The sequence below is a fragment of the Fusarium phalaenopsidis genome, assembly GCF_050370095.1.
Source record: "Fusarium phalaenopsidis strain FUZ10S chromosome Unknown contig_32288, whole genome shotgun sequence".
NCBI lineage: Eukaryota > Fungi > Ascomycota > Sordariomycetes > Hypocreales > Nectriaceae > Fusarium > Fusarium phalaenopsidis.
In genome coordinates this window covers 143,983-164,080 of record NW_028145412.1, presented here as the reverse complement: position 1 = coordinate 164,080, position 20,098 = coordinate 143,983, and the positions used below count along the sequence as shown (strand labels likewise).

Genomic DNA, 20,098 nt, shown 5'->3' with positions numbered 1-20,098 from the left:
GGAGCAAAGCGGTGGACCCAACGCTAGAAGCTTGGATGCCGTTGGTTGGGTGAAGCTGTTGGATGAAGCTTTTGGTTGGTGGGCTTCGAGAAGACGGGGAGAAGATGCGGGAGCACGGGGGGAGCTTCATTCACAGAATAGAGCCCGAGCCGAGGTCACGAGGACAGAAGCATGACCTCACAACCAAGGTACCTCCTTGCTGTAGCTCTCACGACAGCGCTGCACCTACACCGCGAAATGAAGTTTCAATAAGGGCATTGCAGCATTATTCTTGACACTGCAACAAGCAAACAGACAGTTTCAGGCCCTACACCCCTGTTCCTGTCCAATCTTAGGGCCTTGTTTCTGCTGGATGAAATTGCGGGCCTGCTCCCACCTCTTGCTTCAGCTCTACGGATACATCCACAAATACCTTTTCTACGCACTACGTCAACGCCTTTGAGACAACCCCAGCTAGGCCGATCTTTGCCCCTTGTTCATCTGCGGGAGCGATTGAGCCGTCGAAGCGGGGGAAATTGGGATTCTCTATATTCTGTCGACCGCAATTGAACGGATGTCCAATTGCGTGCCGCTATATGGGACCACGCTTGACCGTTGAAGAGTAACACCAACTGTTGAGACACGGGAGATTGGGTGTAGGCTTGACTCTCTAGCAAACAATGGCGTCTGTCGGGTTGCCTGAGTGGAAAGCCGCACTCTCGGCCTCACAGCGGTACGAGACCATCCAAAAGATGTAAGCAGGCAGACCCCTACCAGCGCCTGTCACAGACTGCTTACACGCACTCCCCAGCCAAGAGTCGTTAGCAACGACTAGCATGAGCGAGGCCATCGCCATAGAACAGGCCGCCTACCAGATCTCTTCTACTCAGGTGCGCCGCGATGTAGCCTCGAGCGGCAGCCCAGGGCTCGGGAACCGCTGACAACGCCTAGGAGGAGTATAACCTCGCCTGTCAGCCTACCTCGACACCACTGCCCAGACAAGATGCCCAAGAGTTTGATGAGGCTGAGGTTGGAGAGGAATCTGGTGTTCGCATTGGCTCCTACCGCAACTGCCATCCCATCTCTGAGGGCGTCACCTCTGAGGTCTATCGCTCTGGTGACAAAGCTCTGAAAGTCATTGTCGCCTACCAGAACATCGAACCGCACAACCCCCAACGAGAGGCTAAAATCCTCAAGACTCTACGGTCTCCCTGCATTGAACTACTCGAAACCTTTCGCGACCAAGAGCAGCAATTCGTTCTCGTTTTTCCCTTCATGCCTTACACTCTCACCGATCTTCTCGACAAAGGGCCCATCCCCTTGGATGCAGCTCGTTCTATCTTCAGAGACGTCCTTCAGGGGTTAAAGGATATTCACGCGCAAGGAATCGTACATCGAGACATTAAGCCATCCGCCATTCTTTTAGCTTCTCCTACCGGTCCAGCTTATCTCTCCGATTTTGGTACTGCATGGCACCCCGAGCTCTCGGCCCAATCGGAGCCACATGACGACAAGATTCTCGACATCGGGACAGGACCTTATCGAGCGATAGACGTCCTCTTCGGAAACAAGTCGTACGGGCCAGAAGTCGACATGTGGGGGGTGGGCGTCATGATTTCAGAGGCCATTCAAGATCCGCCCAAGCCCATCTTCGAGTCTCGTGCCGTGCATGAGGATGGAAACCAACTGGGACTGATTCTTAGTATCTTCAAGACCATTGGTACACCTACACCGGAGACTTGGCCTGAGGCAAAGGAGTTTAAGATATCTCCCTTTCAGCTCTGGACAGTATTTCCTTCACGCCCCTGGGACGTGATCCTTCCAGACGTGGACGCTGAGTTCAGAGAGCTTGTTGCTTCTTTAGTCCGCTATGACAGCCAAAGACTCTCAGCTGAACAGGTCAGTTTCCTCTTGTCAATTCCCGCATGCGCAAACTAACAAATACAGGCCTTGAATCATAAATGTCTTGACACGGCGCGTTGAACATGCCTCGACTTGAACAAGCTTTATCACCGTCACACTCGCCTTCCATCGCAGCCCTATTTGGCATGTTCACCTGATCTCGGTCTCACAAGCCGACAACACCTCTACACGCTATCAAGCTGTGTCAACCAAATATTCACTTTCACGTCTCAAACATATAACTCGTTTCAACACCGGCCATCTTCCCAAGTTCTACAAGCCATCTAAATTATATATTCTAAAGACCCAAACAAAAACAAACAGCTTGTATATATAAAAATGCCCAACCCTCGCGATAACAAGGGTAGGCCCCAATCTTGTTCTCTTTGCTACCTCCCTTCTGACTATCCTACAGACAAGAAGTCTGCTCCCATCGATATACCCGCTGGTGGCGGCGGCAAGGACACAGAGAAGAGGGCGAAAAGCGGGAATGAGAAGGACAAGGATAAGGGAGGGGAATCAGGATACGAAGGGGACGATGAGAAGAAAAAGAAGAACAAGAAGCAGAACCGCGACAAGGATGGAGATGTTGACATGGATTAGTTGAGTGTATTTGGTACTGGGGAGTGGTTAAGTAGCTACGTAGAGACATCGCCTGCATACGTGGTAGGTGATAATCGAGACATATTCAAGTCACCTTTCTAACTTCTAAACTGTCTATGTCACCCCTTTTGAAACCCTGAATACTCCACACACTTAAACCTGGCGTCTCTTGGCCGTGTCCGCCCCAATGTAATCAATAGGATTTCTGCACAGCGGGCAAGTGTTCTGGTTACTCGTCTGGAACCACTTGTACAAACACGTCCGATGGAACAAGTTCTTGCAGGTCGAGCACCGCTTGTCAGGCATGCGCTTATCCGTAGAGATGATACTGTAGCAGATGGCACACTCGCTCTGGCCCTTGAGGGCGCCGACGATGTTGCGCTTGAATGCCTGCAGACCGTCGATGATGTTGCCGTTGGAGAAAGTGATGACGCCCTGCGTGGTCATGACCCAACTCTGCCACTTCTTCTCGCTGACGGCGACGCGGTTGAGGCCTTGCACCGAGACGTTTTCGATGGGGAAGTTGGCTGGGATCTTGATTGTGATGGCGGCTTGGCTTTCGTCGACTTCGTAGCTGGCTGTTACTTCTCTGGCGGCTCGGGCTACACGCACAACAAGTTCTTGCTCGTCCATGGCGGGAGGTTCTTGACTGTCTGCCCATTGCTGAACATCGTCGAGAGCATCCGAGACGATGAGGGGCGAGAAGTACTTGGTTGTCCAGGACTCGACCGCGATGCGTGTTCGCTTCGAACGGCAGTCGATGTACCAGGCACGGAACAAGCCAGGAGTATACTTGTGAATGAGGTAGTAAAGATGCACAAGGAGCCACTGCATATTCTTTTCCTCGGGTTCAGACTCTGCGAGCTTCACATCGTAGTTCTGGATCTGCTCGACGCCGAGGTTGGCCTTTTCCAGCTTGAGAGCCTGTGCGGCTGAATGTCCGAGCACGTCAAACATGAAGTCGAGCAGCGGCGCCACGTAGTTGTCGGTCTTGAGGTTCTCAGTAAAGTCGTTGCGGATCTTGAATGACGAGGTCGAGTAGGCGTCAAAGACCAGCTTCCAGGACAGGAGGTATGAGCGGATGGGAGAGGGGAACTCTGCCAGCATCTCATCCGAGTACTTTTCAAGCGTGGGGGCGTCTAGAAGTAGGGAAAGCAGTTCATCGGGCAGCCGAGCATCTACAAATGTTAGCAACGAAACCTATGTGTGGCTTTCAGAGACTCATACCTGTCTTGTCTAGCAGAGCATCGACAGATTTCTGCTGCTGTTGCTCGGGGATAGCTCTGTGTAGCAAATTGAAAGCTGCTGTCTGAATATCTCGAGAATCGGAAGCCACCAGGGCAAAGATGTCGGATAAATCTGGGACTTGTCGCAGAGGCATTTTTTCCACCTCACGGCAAAGCATGGCATCCACGATCTCCAAGGGCTGTGAGCTGGTATCTCGCGAAAGTCGAAGCAGCTCAACAAGTGCCCTAGGCTTGGCGCCTGCATACTCCTTGATGGCATCGTCAAGATCGTCGTTGGGCTCTTGCAGTGTCTCCAGAGTCTTGTACAGTCTCAGTGACGAGTGAATGAAAGGGAGAGCAGTGTCGAGCTCGAACTCGTGAGCGCGATTCCAGAGCGAGATGCAGAACTCAGTCGTCTTTTCCCAGTAAGATCCGTAGACGTCCTTCATGCATGGCATAAGCTTGTTCAAAGCACGGCAAATCTCAGCACAGAGAGCTGGGCTCAGTTCCTCAGGCTCATCCAGCCACGATGTGATTTGCCGGACAGCAAAGACGATACGGTTGTTTGCCACAGGCATCTCGCCGGTTTCATAGACATGAGCGCATGACGAAAGAAGCACAAGAAACATCAGAGTCTTTTCACCCTGAGCTTTCAGTCCCGCAATCTCACTAACCACTCGGTTGCAAAAGTTGTTGAGGGCCTTGGAAGGCTGAAGCGTCTCTCCAAACCCGGCAATAAGTGCCGAGGCGGGCAAGACGGTCGCGGGACTAACTTTGAGAACATCGGGCTTCAGAAGAGTATCCTCGAGACTTGGCGAAGCTCCGTGTGCCTCGGTGATAGACTGAACCAGTTCGGCAAGCGCTCTCGCACTATACAGGCCTCTGGGGGTCAACTCATTCGAGTGTTTGGTGAGCAGATGAATCAGATCGCGGACCAGGCATGTGGAATCGTCGTCAGAATCTAGGGTCTTGACATCAGAGGTCAAAGAAGTCAGAACTCCACGTGTCTTGGAAACAAAGTCCTCGGCCTGGCCGATGGCCTCGGCCGGTTTCAGAATCCTCCATAGACGGTTATCCTCCATGCATGTGATCTGATCCGAAATGAGTTGGACCGTCAGGCACTGAAGATACAGGATCTCTCGCTGGAATGGCTGTGGCAGCTGCGAGATTGGAAGCTTGTCGGAGAGTTGAGACACGTAAAGTGCCATTCTCGCAGGAATGGAGCGTCCCTTTCTGTCTCTCTGGACTCGGATCTGGGTAGTTCGAGGTGCGCCCGTCACTAATGCAGCAGCACCGCCAAGACTGTTGGTGATCGATATAGACGGGTTAACAGAGAGCTCCAGGAAAGGCGCGAGCTCTTTCATCCACACATTGGTGCTTGGGAAAAGCTCCTCTGAAGGAATGTCACTCGAGGAGGCATTTTCGGCTTGTGCCACGAGTGTCTTGATACTAAAATCTGGTTAGCGAAGTCTGAGAGAGGTCAGAGGCGGCCTTACTCAAGGGATTGCGGCCCAGCTCTCTCCAGGTTGGCCTGGATAACGGCAACAACGGGTAGCTTCCCGCTAGAGTGGGTATCCAAAAGCGTGCGAATGGCAGTGGCTTTCGACGAAACAGTGGTATTGTCGAGCTCGGAAAGTCCAAGCAGGAGGGCAAGCAGCGTTGTGTGGACGTGCTCATCTCGGGAGAACAGCTCCGGTCTGCCCTTGGCAGCAATCTCCAAAGCCTGAAGGGTAGGTTCAGTTTGCTGGGGCTCCTTTTCTAGGATTTCGACCAGCGTTTGAATAAGCTCTCGGTAGTTGGTGTCTGTCAGTGTCTGGTATGTAACAGCAGCCTCCAACAGCTCCCAGGAGGTGGCACCGCCGAGAGCCAGAAGCGTTGCTTGCCCAATGATGTGCTTCTGCAACTCCATATTACCTTTTGCGAGAACTGCCCCACGATCATTGGAGATGAGAGATGCAAGCGCCGAGTCGCGGTCTGTCTCCGACTCAAGATCAAGAACAGCTTCAACCCAAGAATTCCAAATAGGAGCAAATTCGGTGGATACCGAACCAAGAAGATGGAGGCAGGATAGGAGGTACCGGGAAGAAGGAGAGGAAACAGCTTTAGCGGCATCTTGTTCGACCAGCGATGAGAGAAACCTAGAAAGCTTCTTGGCCCCTTCGCCATGGAAGAGACGAGGAGCCGTGCTCAGAGCAAATTCGAGAATCCTCGCGGCGCCATATGGCTTCAGATTGCGGCTTTCAAGAAGCGAGATGCTTTGTGTAATGACCTTGAGCGAAGGTTCGGCCGTGTGGTCGGGGATACCCTGTGCAAGCTCCAAGATCTTGTCCTCAATCTGTCCAACGAGGCTGAACCACCGTCGACCCTCCTCCGCGATCTTGTCCTGTGACTGTTGGTACTCCCGAGACACTTCGGGGAGAGATCCAGAGATCTTGGCGCAAAAGATACTCGCAAGTCTGTTCCACTCCTCTTCGGATGCGGAAACAACGGGAGGCGATGCCTGGACAGTGGCAACATATGCCTCGACGAGAACGGAGACAGCATTCGGGCCAAGAGGAATCGCTGGCGTCTTTTCGGACACCGAGAACAGGAATTGCTCGATGAGAGGGAAGAGGTGTTCTTGAACAAAGGGCAGCTGGTCGTCCGAGGGTAGACTGCTCAATAATCGCTTTGCCGTATCGATGTAGCACTTCCAAGCGAAAGAGGTATTCGTTCGGGGCTCATCCCTGTGTGTAATACCCGACTTGAGAGAAGTCAAGAACTGAGAAGCCACCTCGGCATTGATCAAATCCGTAGGAAGAACTGATAGCAACTGGTCCAGGCATTCCCAGAACTTCGGTTGGCTTCCCTGAGAACCCTTGGCAACAAAGGCCTGTAGTCTACCCAGAGGTGACTTGGGGTCGCTCGGAGGTTTGGATGATGACCAGACGTCTGGGTAGACCTGGGTCAGTTTCGTCAGGGCTCGAACATACTCGAGAGCAGAGCCCGCTTGGTTTGTCTTGAGGCCACCGGTGATAAATGCCTGCTTGGCCTTTGTTGACTCTGCATAGGGTAGCTTGCGCTCGATGGAAGCAAAGAGAAGCTGGCAAACAGTCTTTCTCACTGATGAGTCTTTAAAGGTGATGGTTTTCCAGACACTTTCCTCCCCAAAGTAGTCGTCGTATCGAGACTGTTGCTTCTCAAGATTGCTTGGCTCGACCTTTTGGAGCAGGCCGAGAACAAGTGACAAACTGGCTGTGACAACACGGAAGTACTTGGCCTCGGAGTCCTCCGGCGTTGTTGAACGCTCGTCGCTAAGGGTGTCCTTTGTCTCTTGGATTGCCTCGATGGCAAAGTCAAGGATCTGAGCTTGGCACTTGTTCCAGAAGGCGAGAACCTTTTCGGGAGTGGAGAGGAATGAAGTTAGACCATCGCTGGCTGCTCTGGATACCACGCGATCGCGATCATACAGGCCGGCGAGCCATGCTGCGACGACCTTGGGCAGATGACGTTCAAAGCGCTTTCGCGCCGACTTCATCAGCTCAAACTGAAGATTATGCGTAAGCTCACGGACACGGCGTGAGTTGTCTATCGATGTGCGAGGATACAATTGAACCTGTCAAACTATGAGCCACACTGAGCACTCTGCTACCAACCCATGTCCCACTCACCCAAACCTCGAGAATAGCCTCCTCTACCCCGCCATCCTTGTCAAAGGGATGAGCCTGCACGTAGGCAAGCAGGTCCTCGAGCGCTTTGGCCTTGGTGGTGCTGTCTTTCTTGAGGACATTCTTGAGAGACACGACCACGTTGGGGTCCGACACGGCCGTGAAAGACGGGGGTTCGGCGAGGTAAGACAGGGAGGTGCCGGAACCGGCGGCGCCAAAGCCTCCGAAGGCCGCGAACCCGGAGCGGGGTCCGTCAAAGGCTTTACCCTGAGTCCGCTTCATGACTGCGAGGCACCAGATGAATCGTAGAGGTCCAGATCCAGGTCCAGGGGCCGTCGAGCGGAATTCAGGTGATGGTAGATGCGGTCTCGGCTTTGTTGGGAGCTCCGAAAGGCAGAGTGAGCTGGTATCTGTGATGATTGATGAAAATGTCGAGGGAGGAGTGATGTCACAAGAGGGACCGAATCTGGTTGGCCTTGGCGGGGACAAGTGGGGCCGACAAGTCGCTGAGCCTCAGTTATAGAGATCAGAAAACAAGAAAGATACCAAAGAATGGGCAGAGGATGAAGCAATGAAAGGTCCAAGGGCGAATATCTTGATCTTGGTCTCGTGTTTTTACTAAGTTTCAAAAGTTTTGTAACAGGTTTATCGTGTTGCACGACATCTTCTCGCCGTTGGCTCACTCGCTGACACGCCGCCTTGAGTCACGCCGGTTGCATAAGCAACTTGACGGTTTGTCTGCTGTTGAATATCGTTATTTGAGCAGAAAACTGCATCCCCCCCTTTGTATCTAAGAGTCTTTGTGCCTGAAAGAAGAGAAATGCTCTACTCAACAAAGAAAAGACATTGAGTGAAACAACGTGCTTATACCTACCAAACTGAGGCTGATTGATTACCAACCCACCAGAAGGATCGATCGAAAAAGAGGCGTTGTCTAAGTACCTATTACAAAGAATGATGGTTTTCCGCCCCCATGATGGTAATAGATTCACAAGATAATGATATCAAAGATTTGGCGACTATCGTCTTATTTTATCATATTTTTCACAATGTTTATGACAACTGCTGGCCATAAAAGACAGTATTTGATAACTATTAGGTGTGTCTACCCTTGCCCTTCAAGTGTGTGTCTCACTTATTTCTTCACTCGCGTGCCCGCTTGCTCGCTCCGCTCTTCAGCCGCTCAGCCGCTTCATCGTCAACTGGAGCCGATGTCAACCTCTCCTCTGGTGCCTCACGATGTCAGCCGCCGACTAGACACGGGAGGGCAAAGATTCACGGGCAGTGCCAATCGGTCAGACGGGGTCCCCTGTAGCCACCTTCTGAAAGCATCGAGTTACAGCACAGGGCGAAGACGCTAGCGATTCCAGGATCCAGGAGATGACTCGTCGCCCGCAAGGCGCGGAGTTGTTGGAGGGATTGACATCGAGTTGAGGCACGGGGGAAAGACGCTTATGGCTTCTGTCGCTTCACAAAGGCTCAATGACAAAAAAGAAAGCAACAGACACATCAGACGCGTCCTTGCTTCATCCAGTCGAGCACATGATCAGCTCAGAGTCACCGAGAGCATCATGGCCATGACAACTTGCATCAGATCGCCGCTGCGAGTGAGCGTGTGAGGGCGACCGTGGCAGCCATCCCTTTCGTTCCAGACAACTGGCGCGTGATTGGGCGGATGAATTCTAGGTAGGATTCGGCTGTTTGATCAGCATGGGCCGGTGCAATTAACCACCAGCCAAACGAAGACGGCCACTGTCAAGGTCTGTCAGATTGATAGAGTTGTTCTGGGCCCCTTCGTGGCATCAGTCGTTTCGTGCGCCTCTCTCGACTCCGTTTGGCCTGATCTCTCCACGGGGATTTTTCGTCAAGCTATCCCCGGATCTCGTCCTCTAGTAACTCCACCCGGGTTTCTCCATTGCTCTCATGATTTGTGCCGGCAATGGCGTCTCGTCATAATTCTGCTTCCGTCCGTCCAGACGAGATCGGTTGCGGTTGGGAGCCTAATCAGAGACATGCAAGATTTGCCCCTGGACAAAGACAAGCCCTCCTGATAAGCAGACAAGTTCCCGGACCAGGCACCCCCGCCTCCGCGAGCCGCCCGCCTCGACACCCAGCGGAATTTCCTCTTTCGGTGCTCACGATGGTTGCTCATTGACGCTGAATTGGGTCATCCTGAGGATGTGAGAAGTGGAAACAGAAGGGAAAACAGGTCGCTGATGGCTGTGATTGGCGCAGTTGGTTCTCGGGGAGCTATGCCGAGGCATGCCATGAGATCCCACAGAAGGCGTCGCAGCTTGCAGCGAGTGTGTGTGCGGATATCCTCATCATCACCCTCGCAGCGGATTGCCGCTTCACAGGGGTTCTGGCTTGTGGGGCAGACGTCAGCGGCTGGGAAGTCCCAGGTTCAGCTTGTGAAGTCGGCGGGGCGGGACAGTTTCAACTTGCCCCATTAGGCGATGCCGTCTTCCCCGCAAAGAGAGTCACCCCGGGGGGCTTGGATTGCCAGGGGGTCGGATGTGGGCTCATGCAGCCGGAGACGCCTTTGGAGCCTTTGCAGCGAGTTGCAGCTGGTTGCAGCATTGGCTGTAACCACTGAACCTCTGCTCGCAGGCTGTTTTGGGAGTCTTGTCGCTTGGTCAGAGTCCCGTCGCTTCCGCCACGCCTCGTCGTCAGGGAGTTGTTGGCCTCTTGAAGGGTTTTCCTTGCTTTGGTTTGGCGTCTCCATGCGGCGCAAGCGAGAGACTGGTCCCCGGAAAAGCATCATGGCCTCCGCCGTGTCACAGCGTCACAGCGTCACCAAGAGCCAAAGCCGCCCCTCCAGCTCCTCCCCATTTCCCGCAGGTGGGAAGAAAAACGCGGAGCAACTTAAGCAGATAGATGAGTGAGACTGGGCGTTTACACGGCCAAATGAAGGCCGATAAGAGTGAACACTTTATTAAAATAAAGTGCAAGTCTCGTTTGTTATCTCTTCCCTTTATTCACATGTAAACGCCCGATTCCACTGCACAATAGCCTCGCGAATACCTTCTGCTGTTCCGGCGTTTCCTTCAACCATCCGCCCGAGTGGCTCCTTCCCTGTACCCTCCCCCCAACTCCCCAGGGTCCCCACTTGGTCCCTCACTTGCCCCGGTCTCTTGTTGAACCTCAGGACCAAACAGGCCCCGTTGCAAGTCGTCACTCTTGCTTGTGCCGTCTTCGTTATCTTTTAAGGTCCCTGGCTTTCCCCTCATCCTTGGTCGCGTCTTTCTTCTCTCCTCATCCCGCTCTCATTATTCTCTGTCTCACTCTATTGACCTTCACCACCACTTACACCCGCAAACAACTCAATTTGTGAGGCCCTGCCGTGCTTCACTCTCAGCTGCCGAAGGCCGGTTGATTCAGCCGCTGTGTGTCCTGTGCGCCGTCAGCTCGTCTTCTTAGTGGCAGCTCCGGGTTTCTGGCTCGGGTGCTTGCTTGGTTGATCGCTGATCAGTTCCTCGTTTCCGTTGTACGTTTAATACTCAGTCTATTCATTTCTTGATGCTTCGCTCTTCTGCGACGCCTGGCGCTTTGATTAGACTTGAGCCCGGCTTGTTGCTTTCAACGCTGACCCCGGGAACTAGACTCCCCACCTCTTACACTCCCCTCGTCCCCACACAATGCTGTTGACGGCTTCACGCACCTCGCCTAGTGCGAGACTACTCCAGACCCGCGCTGTCGGTTCCAACGTTCTCACATCTACCGCTTCGCTACAGTCAAGGTGTGCCTGTCAAAGCCGCGAGTTTTGCTTTGGCTCCTGGTCATCAGCACCTCAAACTCAACAAAACCGTCGGCATCATGGCAGGTTCCGTTATCGGTACATGGAATCCTTGAACCGCAATCTCTCCTGGGAGAACAACGCCAAGGATGCTATCAAGAAGGCAATGGCTAGCTTTGGTCGCCATGCTGACTCGAGCAAGTACGCCAACATGGACCAGGTCAAGTCCTGGTCAGACGATCTTTCAGGTATCCGACCCGGCATGAACATCGAGGATGTGGAACGAAGTGCAATCGATCACTTGATCCGAGGCGATAACAAGGCCAACATCCGCAAGACCACCCTTACTGGTACACATCACTTCAGTCGCCCACAGGGCACAAAGAAGACGACACCAGCCGACGTTTTGAAAGCCACTACGGAAAATGAAGACGCCACCTTCATTGATCCCATCACCAACCGCCGGAAGCCCAAGTCATCCATGACTGGACCTGCTGCTCGATATGAAGACTTGGAGGGCTACAAGCCTACCGACTTTGTTGACATCACGGCAGAGGCGGACTCTGCTCCCAAGTATGAGGATTTGGACAAGTATGGCCCGATCAAGGATGGCAAAGACACCGGCAAGCCTGCTCAAGAGCCAAAGTACAACGACTTGGACAAGTATGAGCCCGTGATTGACGAGACACCCATCAAGGATGAGTCGTCTGCATACGAGGATCTTGATAACTATGGTCCTGTTCGCTGGAACGAGCCCGATGGTCTCCGAAACCCGACCCCCGAGGAAGATTCCAAGGAGTACGACGACCTCCACAAATATTCTTCGGCCAAGCTTGATGATCCCTTCACTCAACGGGAATTAACCCCAGAAGAGCAGTCCAAGAATTACGATGACCTGGACAAGTACAAGCCGGTTCACTGGAACGAGCCAGACGGATTGCGCAAACAGACTGATGAGGAACTGTCTAAGAACTATGACGATCTCCACATGTATGGCGCCGTTTACTGGAATGAACCTGATGGCCTGCGGGAGCCCACCCCTGAGGAAGCTTCCAAGAACTACGGAGACCTGGGTTTGTACGAGGCTGTCACTTGGAACGAGCCTGATGGTCTGCGACAATTGACGCCGGAGGAGAAGTCCAAGCAGTACAAGGACCTTGACGCTTATGCCGCCCCCTTCGAAGTCAGCAAGGCCACCCTCAAGGCCCACGAGGAATCTCAGATGGATGCCACCCCACGTGGAAAGCCCCTCGCCCCCAAAGTGGATGCTCCGGTCGAGAACTTTGCCCGCAAGTACAAAGACCTCGGTCAGTACGGACCTGTCCGCTGGAATGAGCCGGATGGCCTCCGGAAGCTCACACCAGAGGAGCAATCCAAGAACTACGATGATCTGCACCTGTACGGCGCTGTCCAATGGAACGAGCCGAACGGTCTGCGTCAATTGACCCCAGAGGAGAAGTCCAAGCAGTACAAAGACACTCGTCAATACGCCGCTCGCGATTTGTCCCCTCGCGTGGCGCGTATCCACCCTGAAGAGGCCTCAAAGGCATACAAGGACTTGACTGGCTATCGTCACTTCGAGAACGGTGACGCGACTATCCCACGGGTGCACCCTGAGGAAGCATCAAAGCAGTACGCCGACCTACACAAGTACTCGGTTTATGACAACGACGGACCTGAAACGGAGCGCACGCATCCTGAGCAAGCATCCAAGCAGTACCAAGATGTGTCCGAGTATCCCTCTGCCGGCTATGAGGAGCCCGCCAAGTTTGAGCACGTCCACCCTGAGCAGCTTACCAAGAGCTACACGGATCTTGACGGCTACAAGCCTGCTGGCTTTGTCTCTCAGGCCCAGGCTTACCCTGCCCACCCTGAGGAAGCCTCCAAGGTCTACCAGGACCTTCACAGATACAAAGCGTTTGGCCACAACGAGCCCAACGGCAAGATCTCTATTCCTCTGGATGAAGTCGCCCGCGGCCTCCGAGAGTTCGATTCCAAGGCAGGTTCTCAAGATGTCACGGATGGACCACCAGTTACTTATCAGCGCGAGAGGAACAGGTTTTTTTCCGACTTTACGGAAACTAGTATCGATATTGTCGACTCTCGGAATGCTGAGCAGATCCGGGCTGCAACCTTGCGTAGAGCCCATGAGAGCAGCCAAGAGCAGAAATCGGCCGAGACCAAAGATCAACCGATCGTTGTGGAAACCGCAGCAGAGGATGGGAAATCTGCTGACACGCCAAAACGTCAGAACCTGACGGGAAACTACACTCGGGACTTTCCAGAGGAGTTCGCGGCATCATGGGGAACCGAGAATTCGGCGTCTAAGTCGACACTCCTCCCTAAGAACACAGCTGGGGGGACGGATGTTGAAGGAGTGACATCGAGTGTTGACATTGACAGTGCAGAGGCTCAATCTATGGACGAAACCTCTCCGGCCGAATTGACGAAACTACAGCCTGCTTTGGACCGGTATGGAGACAAGATTACGAAGGATGCCTATTCACATGAACCCCAGGGTCTGCAGACAAGCTTTTCAGAAGAGTGCGGAAAGTCAACGATGCCTATTACGGAGAAGCATTACACATCAAAGAAGCCAGAGACTGTCTCATACAAGATACTCGCCTACGACCCAACGTCGCAGACAATGAACGTGGCAGAAGCTACCTCGGCACCACGCGACGAGGACTCGCCAATGGCTCTCTCGGAAGTGCTTCTCCAGCTGTCAAACCCCGCCAAGTTTCTCCCTCACTTCAATCCTCTCCAGAGCCAAGGATACGAGGTCGTTTCGGGCAGTGGCGATGTACTGATCTTTCGCAAGATGGGACCAGGCACTGCACAGAACGGAGTAGAGGTGACGGAACGCATCAATACCGCACGAGTGAACCCGATCGACATGATGGGCAAGCCTGCGACTGGAAACTTTGCAAGCCCTACCGGATTTGTCAACTACGATACGCCCTTTGAACACATGGATAAACCGGCTCCGCCATATGGATGGAGGGTAGACCCTGAGGATGAACTGGCTTGGAAGGAATTTATGGCGACCAAACAACGAAAGGAGATGCCGACGAAGCAACGCAAGAAGAGAAGACTTGGCCGCAAGCTCGTTCTGGGAACGGCAGGGCTTGCAGGAACGGCATATGCTCTGGCAGTATCGGCCGAGTACATGAGTACCAAAGGGCTGGACCCCGAGAAGTCGAGAACACGACGCCAGTAGGCATTGGAGAACATGATTGATGGTTATTGTTTTGAGGCGTTTTGGTATCAGCACCCACTTATGAGATACGCAGGAAGCATTGATTATGGTTTGGAGTTTGGACTGGACAGTGAAGGACAGATTGGATCAAGTTGACGACTATTCTTTCTTTTGTCGGTTTGTCAACGAGCATATGGGAGTATCGCGTTAGGGCACATCATTGACGATGACATGGAGCTTGGGAGTCAAGATACCTCGGCACATTGCTTTTATGGCACTAGGAAGCCATGAATAGGAAGCCATTCGCCTAAATCAAACTGAGTACTCTTTGCTTCATTCTGAGTTTGTTTTGTGATGTAGTGTACAAGTGTCTGTCGCCTTTCCTGGCGTTGACGTTAACCCAACCGTTTTCCCAATCTTGACATTAATGATCCACTATTGACCCATTGTTGTACAGTCTCTTTTTTTACTCCGATGTGTTCAATCTTGTTACTCTCGTAAAAATCATGCACCCTGTCCCTCCGAGAAGCCTGGACCAGTAGCTACATGATTAATCTTGGCCATGTGCAGCTGATGCTTCTGATCCTCTGCGCTCCAGCTCTGACGGCGCTGGACGGGACCAAAGTCCGGGGTCCAGCTGTTGGTGTGGCGCATGCAGCGGTCGGCGCCAGCCTGGGCGGATGGAGACACGGGAGCTTCGACGAGGAAGGACAGGTTAGCCATGATTATTGAGGAGTGGAGGTGGTGGTTCGTCTCACTCTGGGTTGGGGATGTTGGGGACTCGGTTGATGTGTCGATTGCGGTTGGTTGTCGAGACATTGTGAATGTGGTTGTTTGCTTGTAGGGAGGATGGTGTTGAAGGGATGGTTTGTATAAGTAGGTAGGTATGATATGATGGTGTCTAAAGCCATCGACGTCAGTGTCTTGCTCAACAATGTTGCACTCCCGTACTTACCTTTCTTTACTCAAAGGCAGGAATAGATTGTGTTTGTGTGTGTATGACTTGCATCCTCAAAATCAAGGGTCCTTCCATAATATATCCCCAATCCCTCGGGAATCGTCACGCATCCATGAGCCGAGAACAGGCTAGTTCGTTCAGCTCACCAACCCCGCGTGCTCAATGATTGGCGGTGGTGGCAAGTCCGGGAGCATGATGGTGGTCTGATGCGAAGGGTTCGAGGCTTTGGTGCACTGTACTAAGGGGGTCAAGAAATAAACCAGACACCAGAATGCGAAGAGAGTTACTTAACTCCTCATAATCATCACGGATAAATTTAGATAAAATACAATAAAAGAACTAAGAGATATATCATAACAAAGGTAATACTTTAAAGTCTTTTTTTATTAATCTTATTACCATCTTTAGGGAGAATTAGCTAACAGGTTTACACTGGTGTCCCGTTTTTTCCTCGACCCGGGTGAGTACCTCTCCCGTTTCTGCTTCCAGCTGTTCCGGTGATGCATGAGGCGTCTGGCCCGTTGCGTGATGCATGAAGTGCTTGCTCTGATGATCCTGGGGAAAAAGAGAGTTTGCGATGACCAAGTCCCCATTGCGTGAGGATCGTGTGCTCCGAATATCGGATCTGCTGGTTTTGCCTCGGTCAATGATGGGGGATCTACGGATTTTCACTTGCCGTCAGCTACCGACGAAACCGGAAAACCCAATTGCATCTCGAGATGTGCAATTATTCGCCTCTTGAGTCCTGCAGGTAATCAGACCAATGGAATTGTGTATAGCACATCTTGACTTATCAAATCATGAGTGCAAGTGGTGTTCTCGACCGTGACTGGCTGAAGCATCAATTGGCTGGCCTCGTCGTGACGCGCCGTATCATTCCACCCACCATCACGAAGCGCGGACGGGACGCGCCTCGTGAACCTACGCCTTAGTTCTAGTAACTAACACGACATGATACATACATATCACATATGGCACAAAACATTGATTATCACAGAATTCCATTGTGTGCTTCAACTCATACAAGTATGCCCTCCCTACCAGACATGGATATCAACCCTTCCACGCCAACCATTTCCTTTCCTTTCCTCTGTCCCAGTCGTTACCATATGCCTTGAAATAAAATAAAAAAAAGGCACCTCCCGAACCCTCTATATCCGTGGGACCTCATGTTTCTCAAGTTCCCCCCTTTCGTTATAATAACACACAGCTTGACCCTTTTTTCACCCTTTCAACTCCCCATCCCTAATGCAACAAGGCTTGCAAAAAATGACAACTCAGACAAGAAAAGAAAAACATGACGCCTTGGCTATGCACATGTCGAGAGAGGGGGGTTCGATATCGGGAGAGGTCGTGAATCTAAAATATGAACAATGAAAAGGAAACTCGACTGAAGAGTGGGTATAAAGCAAAAAAGACACATCCGCCGCCTTGATTCGTTGTGATATCGTTGTGTGATGCTTCTCATCTCCCAAGCTGGAAACGAGTATGTACGAGTAATAGGAAATTGTTCAGGGGGTCTTGGGACGCTTCCAGTAGTATTGCTGTTATATAGTGTAAGCCTCGAAGCCACATCGGAAGATCATGTAGGGGAAAACAAACCTTGTGCTGCTTGCGACAAGCGCGGAGACTGGGCTTTCGAAGGCCATCGACAACAGCCGCTCGGCGCTGCTCATCGTCGTCCTGCTCGGGGACGTAGTAATACTCGCTCTCGAGGGGCTTTCCGGCTGCGTCCTTGCCCTGTCGCTTGATGATGCCGATGCAGGGAGTGCTCTCGATCACGTCGCGGAGGTCAGACTTGTCCAGACCCTTCTTCTCCTCGGTGGGGAGGTGCTGCATGATGGTCGACAGAGGAGTCGAGGACAGACGGGAGTAGGCGAGTTGGTTGATGACGTGGTTGGCAACGATGGGGTTGGACTCATACGACATCTTGGTGGGTTCAGGAGTAGGTGTAGACACACGAGGAGGCGAAGAAAGAGGAGACTCGGGCTGAGGCTGGGGCTGCTTCCGGGGAGAGCGAGGAGGCGCGGGGATCTGGCGAGGAGCAAAGAGGTCGGCGGCAATGGCGCTGTGGAGGGGGTTGGACGCTCGCTTGGCACCCTTGAAGATCTTGGGAGACTTTGTAGAGATCGAAGCCAACCGGCAAGAAATGTCGGCGCCAAAGGGACCGAAGGAGTGCACGATGGGGTCGTTCTCCTCATCAGGGTCCTGGTCTTCAGCATCGCTGTGCTGCTCGACACTTTGCACGCTGCTGAAGCTGGCAGTCACCTCGGTGTTCATGCTGACGTTAACATCCATGTGCTCAACTTCAGGCTCGGGCTCCCGCTTGGGTTCAGGCAGCTCAGGCTCATCGTCCTCGTAAATGTCAATGCCGTGGTCTCGGTGTCCGGGGAGCAGAGCCTGGAGGCGGCGGGAGCTTGACAGGGTCACGGGAGTAGGGCTCTCGGGAGAGGCAATACGGCCGGTACGTCGAGGAGGAGAAGACTGAAGAATGGCATTGGGGCGGATCTGGGGAGGAGAATCGTCCCAGGTGGTGTCGGAGAGGTTGTCAACGGCACGCTTGGGCCATTGAATGAGAACACGAGCATCTTGAACATCAACCATAATCTCGGAACCCTCAGTCTCGCTCGTGAAGCTGTCACCCTTGTACAGCTCCCAGGTGCGACTCTGACAGTGGAGCTTGAGGCCGTTCCAGCCATTGCAAATGATCTCAATCTTGCTGGGCTCGAGGGGGCTCGGGGCGGCGATGAAGCGGGCCTTGACGTGGACGCGGGACACGAGGCGGTTGGCCGAGAGCTGGAAATGCGACGAGTTGGAGGATCGGCCCATGATGAGCGTCTCGCCATTCTCGGACAGTTCGACGGCGGGGACGGCAGAGAGCGGGGCCCGCTCGGTACCAGCCGAGGAACGCTGGGGCGGGGAACTCGAGAGGATACCGGTGCTCGACGTCGGCACGGGAGTCGGGTACTTGAGGTGAGCGCGAGAAGAAGGACGGCCAGACACGGGGCCGATGTTTTGTCTCTTGACGGGTCGCGGAAGGTTGGGAGACGAAGAGAGCGGCTCGAAGGGCGGGAGGAGAGTCGGAGCTGGGCGCTTGGAGCCGGCGAGGGTGATGGGCTTCATGACGGGAAGCGTGGGCTCAGCTGACGAGCCCTTTCGCGGTGAAGAAGCGAGAGAATCCATTTGTAGAGTTTGAACCGATTTTTGTATCGGTTTATTCGTTGTTGTAGAGAGTATCGACAAAAGTCGAGGGTCGAGGACTGGATCGCGTCCAGATGCGCGAATGGGAGAGGACCAGAAACACGCGTTGAGTCGAGACTCAACCTGGTTCCTTTTCTGCACCCAAGAAACGTTTCTTCCTTTTCTTTTCCTTGTTCGAGTTTCTTTTTCGTAGTTGTTCTTGATCTTCCCAGCCGACACGCGAAGACGTAGGAGTAGTAGCGGTAAGGGTGGTGTTGGAGGAGCAGACGACGACGACGAACAAAAAAAAGCGGTCTCGTACACGGTCGGGTTCTTAAAGAAGGATGATGTCGAGGCCAGAAGTCGAGGCCCAGTCTAAAGAAGTGAGAGAGAAGGTTGGTGGTGGAAATGGTGTGAGTGAATGACCTTTTTGTGTGAGGGAGGGCGTTTTTTGGTGGTGGTGGAGGTATTTAAAGAGGCTGCCCGCTTTGGCTCTTTAAACCACGAGCGAGCCAGGGACGCGGCCAAGAACGCGGGCGTAGCGTGGCCGCGTTGAGAGGTCCGGGTCGTGTTGGCGTTTTTTTGTGCAAGCCCCGTTGTGCAGCGGTCGCGGTGCCGAGTTACAGTGGATGATGCCCTGTAACTTAGTGGGCTGTGACCGCTGAGGAGGGATAATTATAGCGAAGATGTGCAAATGCGGGCAAAGGGGTTGCAGCAGGTGCTTTACGCGCCGCGTTAAGTGGTCCCCGCTATCGATAAGGGATGACGTCCGCTGGAACGCGCTGTAGCGTGGACCACTTTAGCGAGCAGCCATGTCTAGGATCCCTTGCCTGACAGGTTTGGTGACAGATGAAGGATTGATGAGCAGCATTGATTTAGATATTAATTCTCTTTTAGAAGTATGATACCTTCAAGATGCTTTGCTTCTTCTTTGGACATGAAAAAAGAAAACTCTGCACAAATTCCATAGAAATCCCTCGTCTTCTTAGCCTGAAAGCAAACCCAAGAATCCAACCTCCTCTACACGTTCCCCCGCCGATGTGATGTCTCCACCGCAACCGAAATTCCAACATCGCGTTTTTGCAGGCCCAATCCCTTGTCCGCCAAATTGTGTCTGGCTGGGCGCATTTCCCTTTTCCCGATTCGTTTTTCGGAAGATGGACAAAGAGTGGGTTTCTCCTGTTGCAGAGCTGCCTAGTTTTTCTATGCATGTTGCAGTGCCACTTGGCAAGAGTCTCATCGCCGATACATGGCAGCCAAGGAATATTGGTCGAGGCGCGTCAGCACGTCACGACTACAATAAGCCACCATCGAGTCAATGCAACGCCTCTCAAGTTGGAAAAAGCCTATTGTAGTGTCTGTTGGCTCATGTCAATAACTATTGTCACCTTCCAAGATCAATTGTCAACCCCTGACCTTGCATTGTGCTAATGCCAGAGATCAAAGAACATCCCTGGAACCTTGCTGCATCTTCTTCACCAACCGTCTCAACTCTCAGCCATTCATGTGTCTTTTGCTGCGTGATACAGCCCATTCTTTTTATGTCTGCCGCGCTTTTCTCGTGTCAGAAACGTCCATTGGAGTAAACTCAATTCCATCAGCTGTCATGAGCCACGACTCTAGCCACGACATCTTGATGCGCGTCGCTTCGTGGATCCCTTGTGACAG

General features: G+C 52.8%; 5 protein-coding genes across 5 annotated transcripts; 2 read left to right on the top strand and 3 right to left on the bottom strand.

Annotated features, from left to right (window-relative positions):
- Positions 1-815: 815 nt before the first annotated feature.
- On the top strand, positions 816-2,484 carry LRP88_03600 (div-4 protein kinase family protein; the record flags this gene model as incomplete). The annotated part of the gene is made up of 3 exons (XM_083240214.1): positions 816-869; positions 931-1,699; positions 2,297-2,484. 3 exons carry the CDS (start codon positions 816-818, stop codon positions 2,482-2,484), a joined length of 1,011 nt encoding a protein of 336 aa, XP_083103504.1.
- Positions 2,485-2,637: 153 nt separating this feature from the next.
- Positions 2,638-7,639, bottom strand: LRP88_03599 (ubiquitin-protein ligase RKR1; the record flags this gene model as incomplete). The annotated part of the gene is made up of 4 exons (XM_083240213.1): positions 2,638-3,662; positions 3,712-5,159; positions 5,207-7,305; positions 7,361-7,639. 4 exons carry the CDS (start codon positions 7,637-7,639, stop codon positions 2,638-2,640), a joined length of 4,851 nt encoding a protein of 1,616 aa, XP_083103503.1.
- Positions 7,640-10,995: 3,356 nt separating this feature from the next.
- LRP88_03598 (uncharacterized protein) lies at positions 10,996-14,313 on the top strand (the record flags this gene model as incomplete). Its single annotated transcript, XM_083240212.1, has 2 exons — positions 10,996-13,974; positions 14,128-14,313. The coding sequence occupies 2 exons, from the start codon at positions 10,996-10,998 to the stop codon at positions 14,311-14,313; spliced, it is 3,165 nt and encodes a 1,054-aa protein (XP_083103502.1).
- Positions 14,314-14,796: 483 nt separating this feature from the next.
- Positions 14,797-15,111, bottom strand: LRP88_03597 (uncharacterized protein; the record flags this gene model as incomplete). Its single annotated transcript, XM_083240211.1, has 1 exon — positions 14,797-15,111. One exon carries the CDS (start codon positions 15,109-15,111, stop codon positions 14,797-14,799), a length of 315 nt encoding a protein of 104 aa, XP_083103501.1.
- A 1,650-nt stretch (positions 15,112-16,761) lies between these two features.
- Positions 16,762-18,433, bottom strand: LRP88_03596 (uncharacterized protein; the record flags this gene model as incomplete). The annotated part of the gene is made up of 2 exons (XM_083240210.1): positions 16,762-16,794; positions 16,853-18,433. 2 exons carry the CDS (start codon positions 18,431-18,433, stop codon positions 16,762-16,764), a joined length of 1,614 nt encoding a protein of 537 aa, XP_083103500.1.
- Between the last annotated feature and the right edge of the window lie 1,665 nt (positions 18,434-20,098).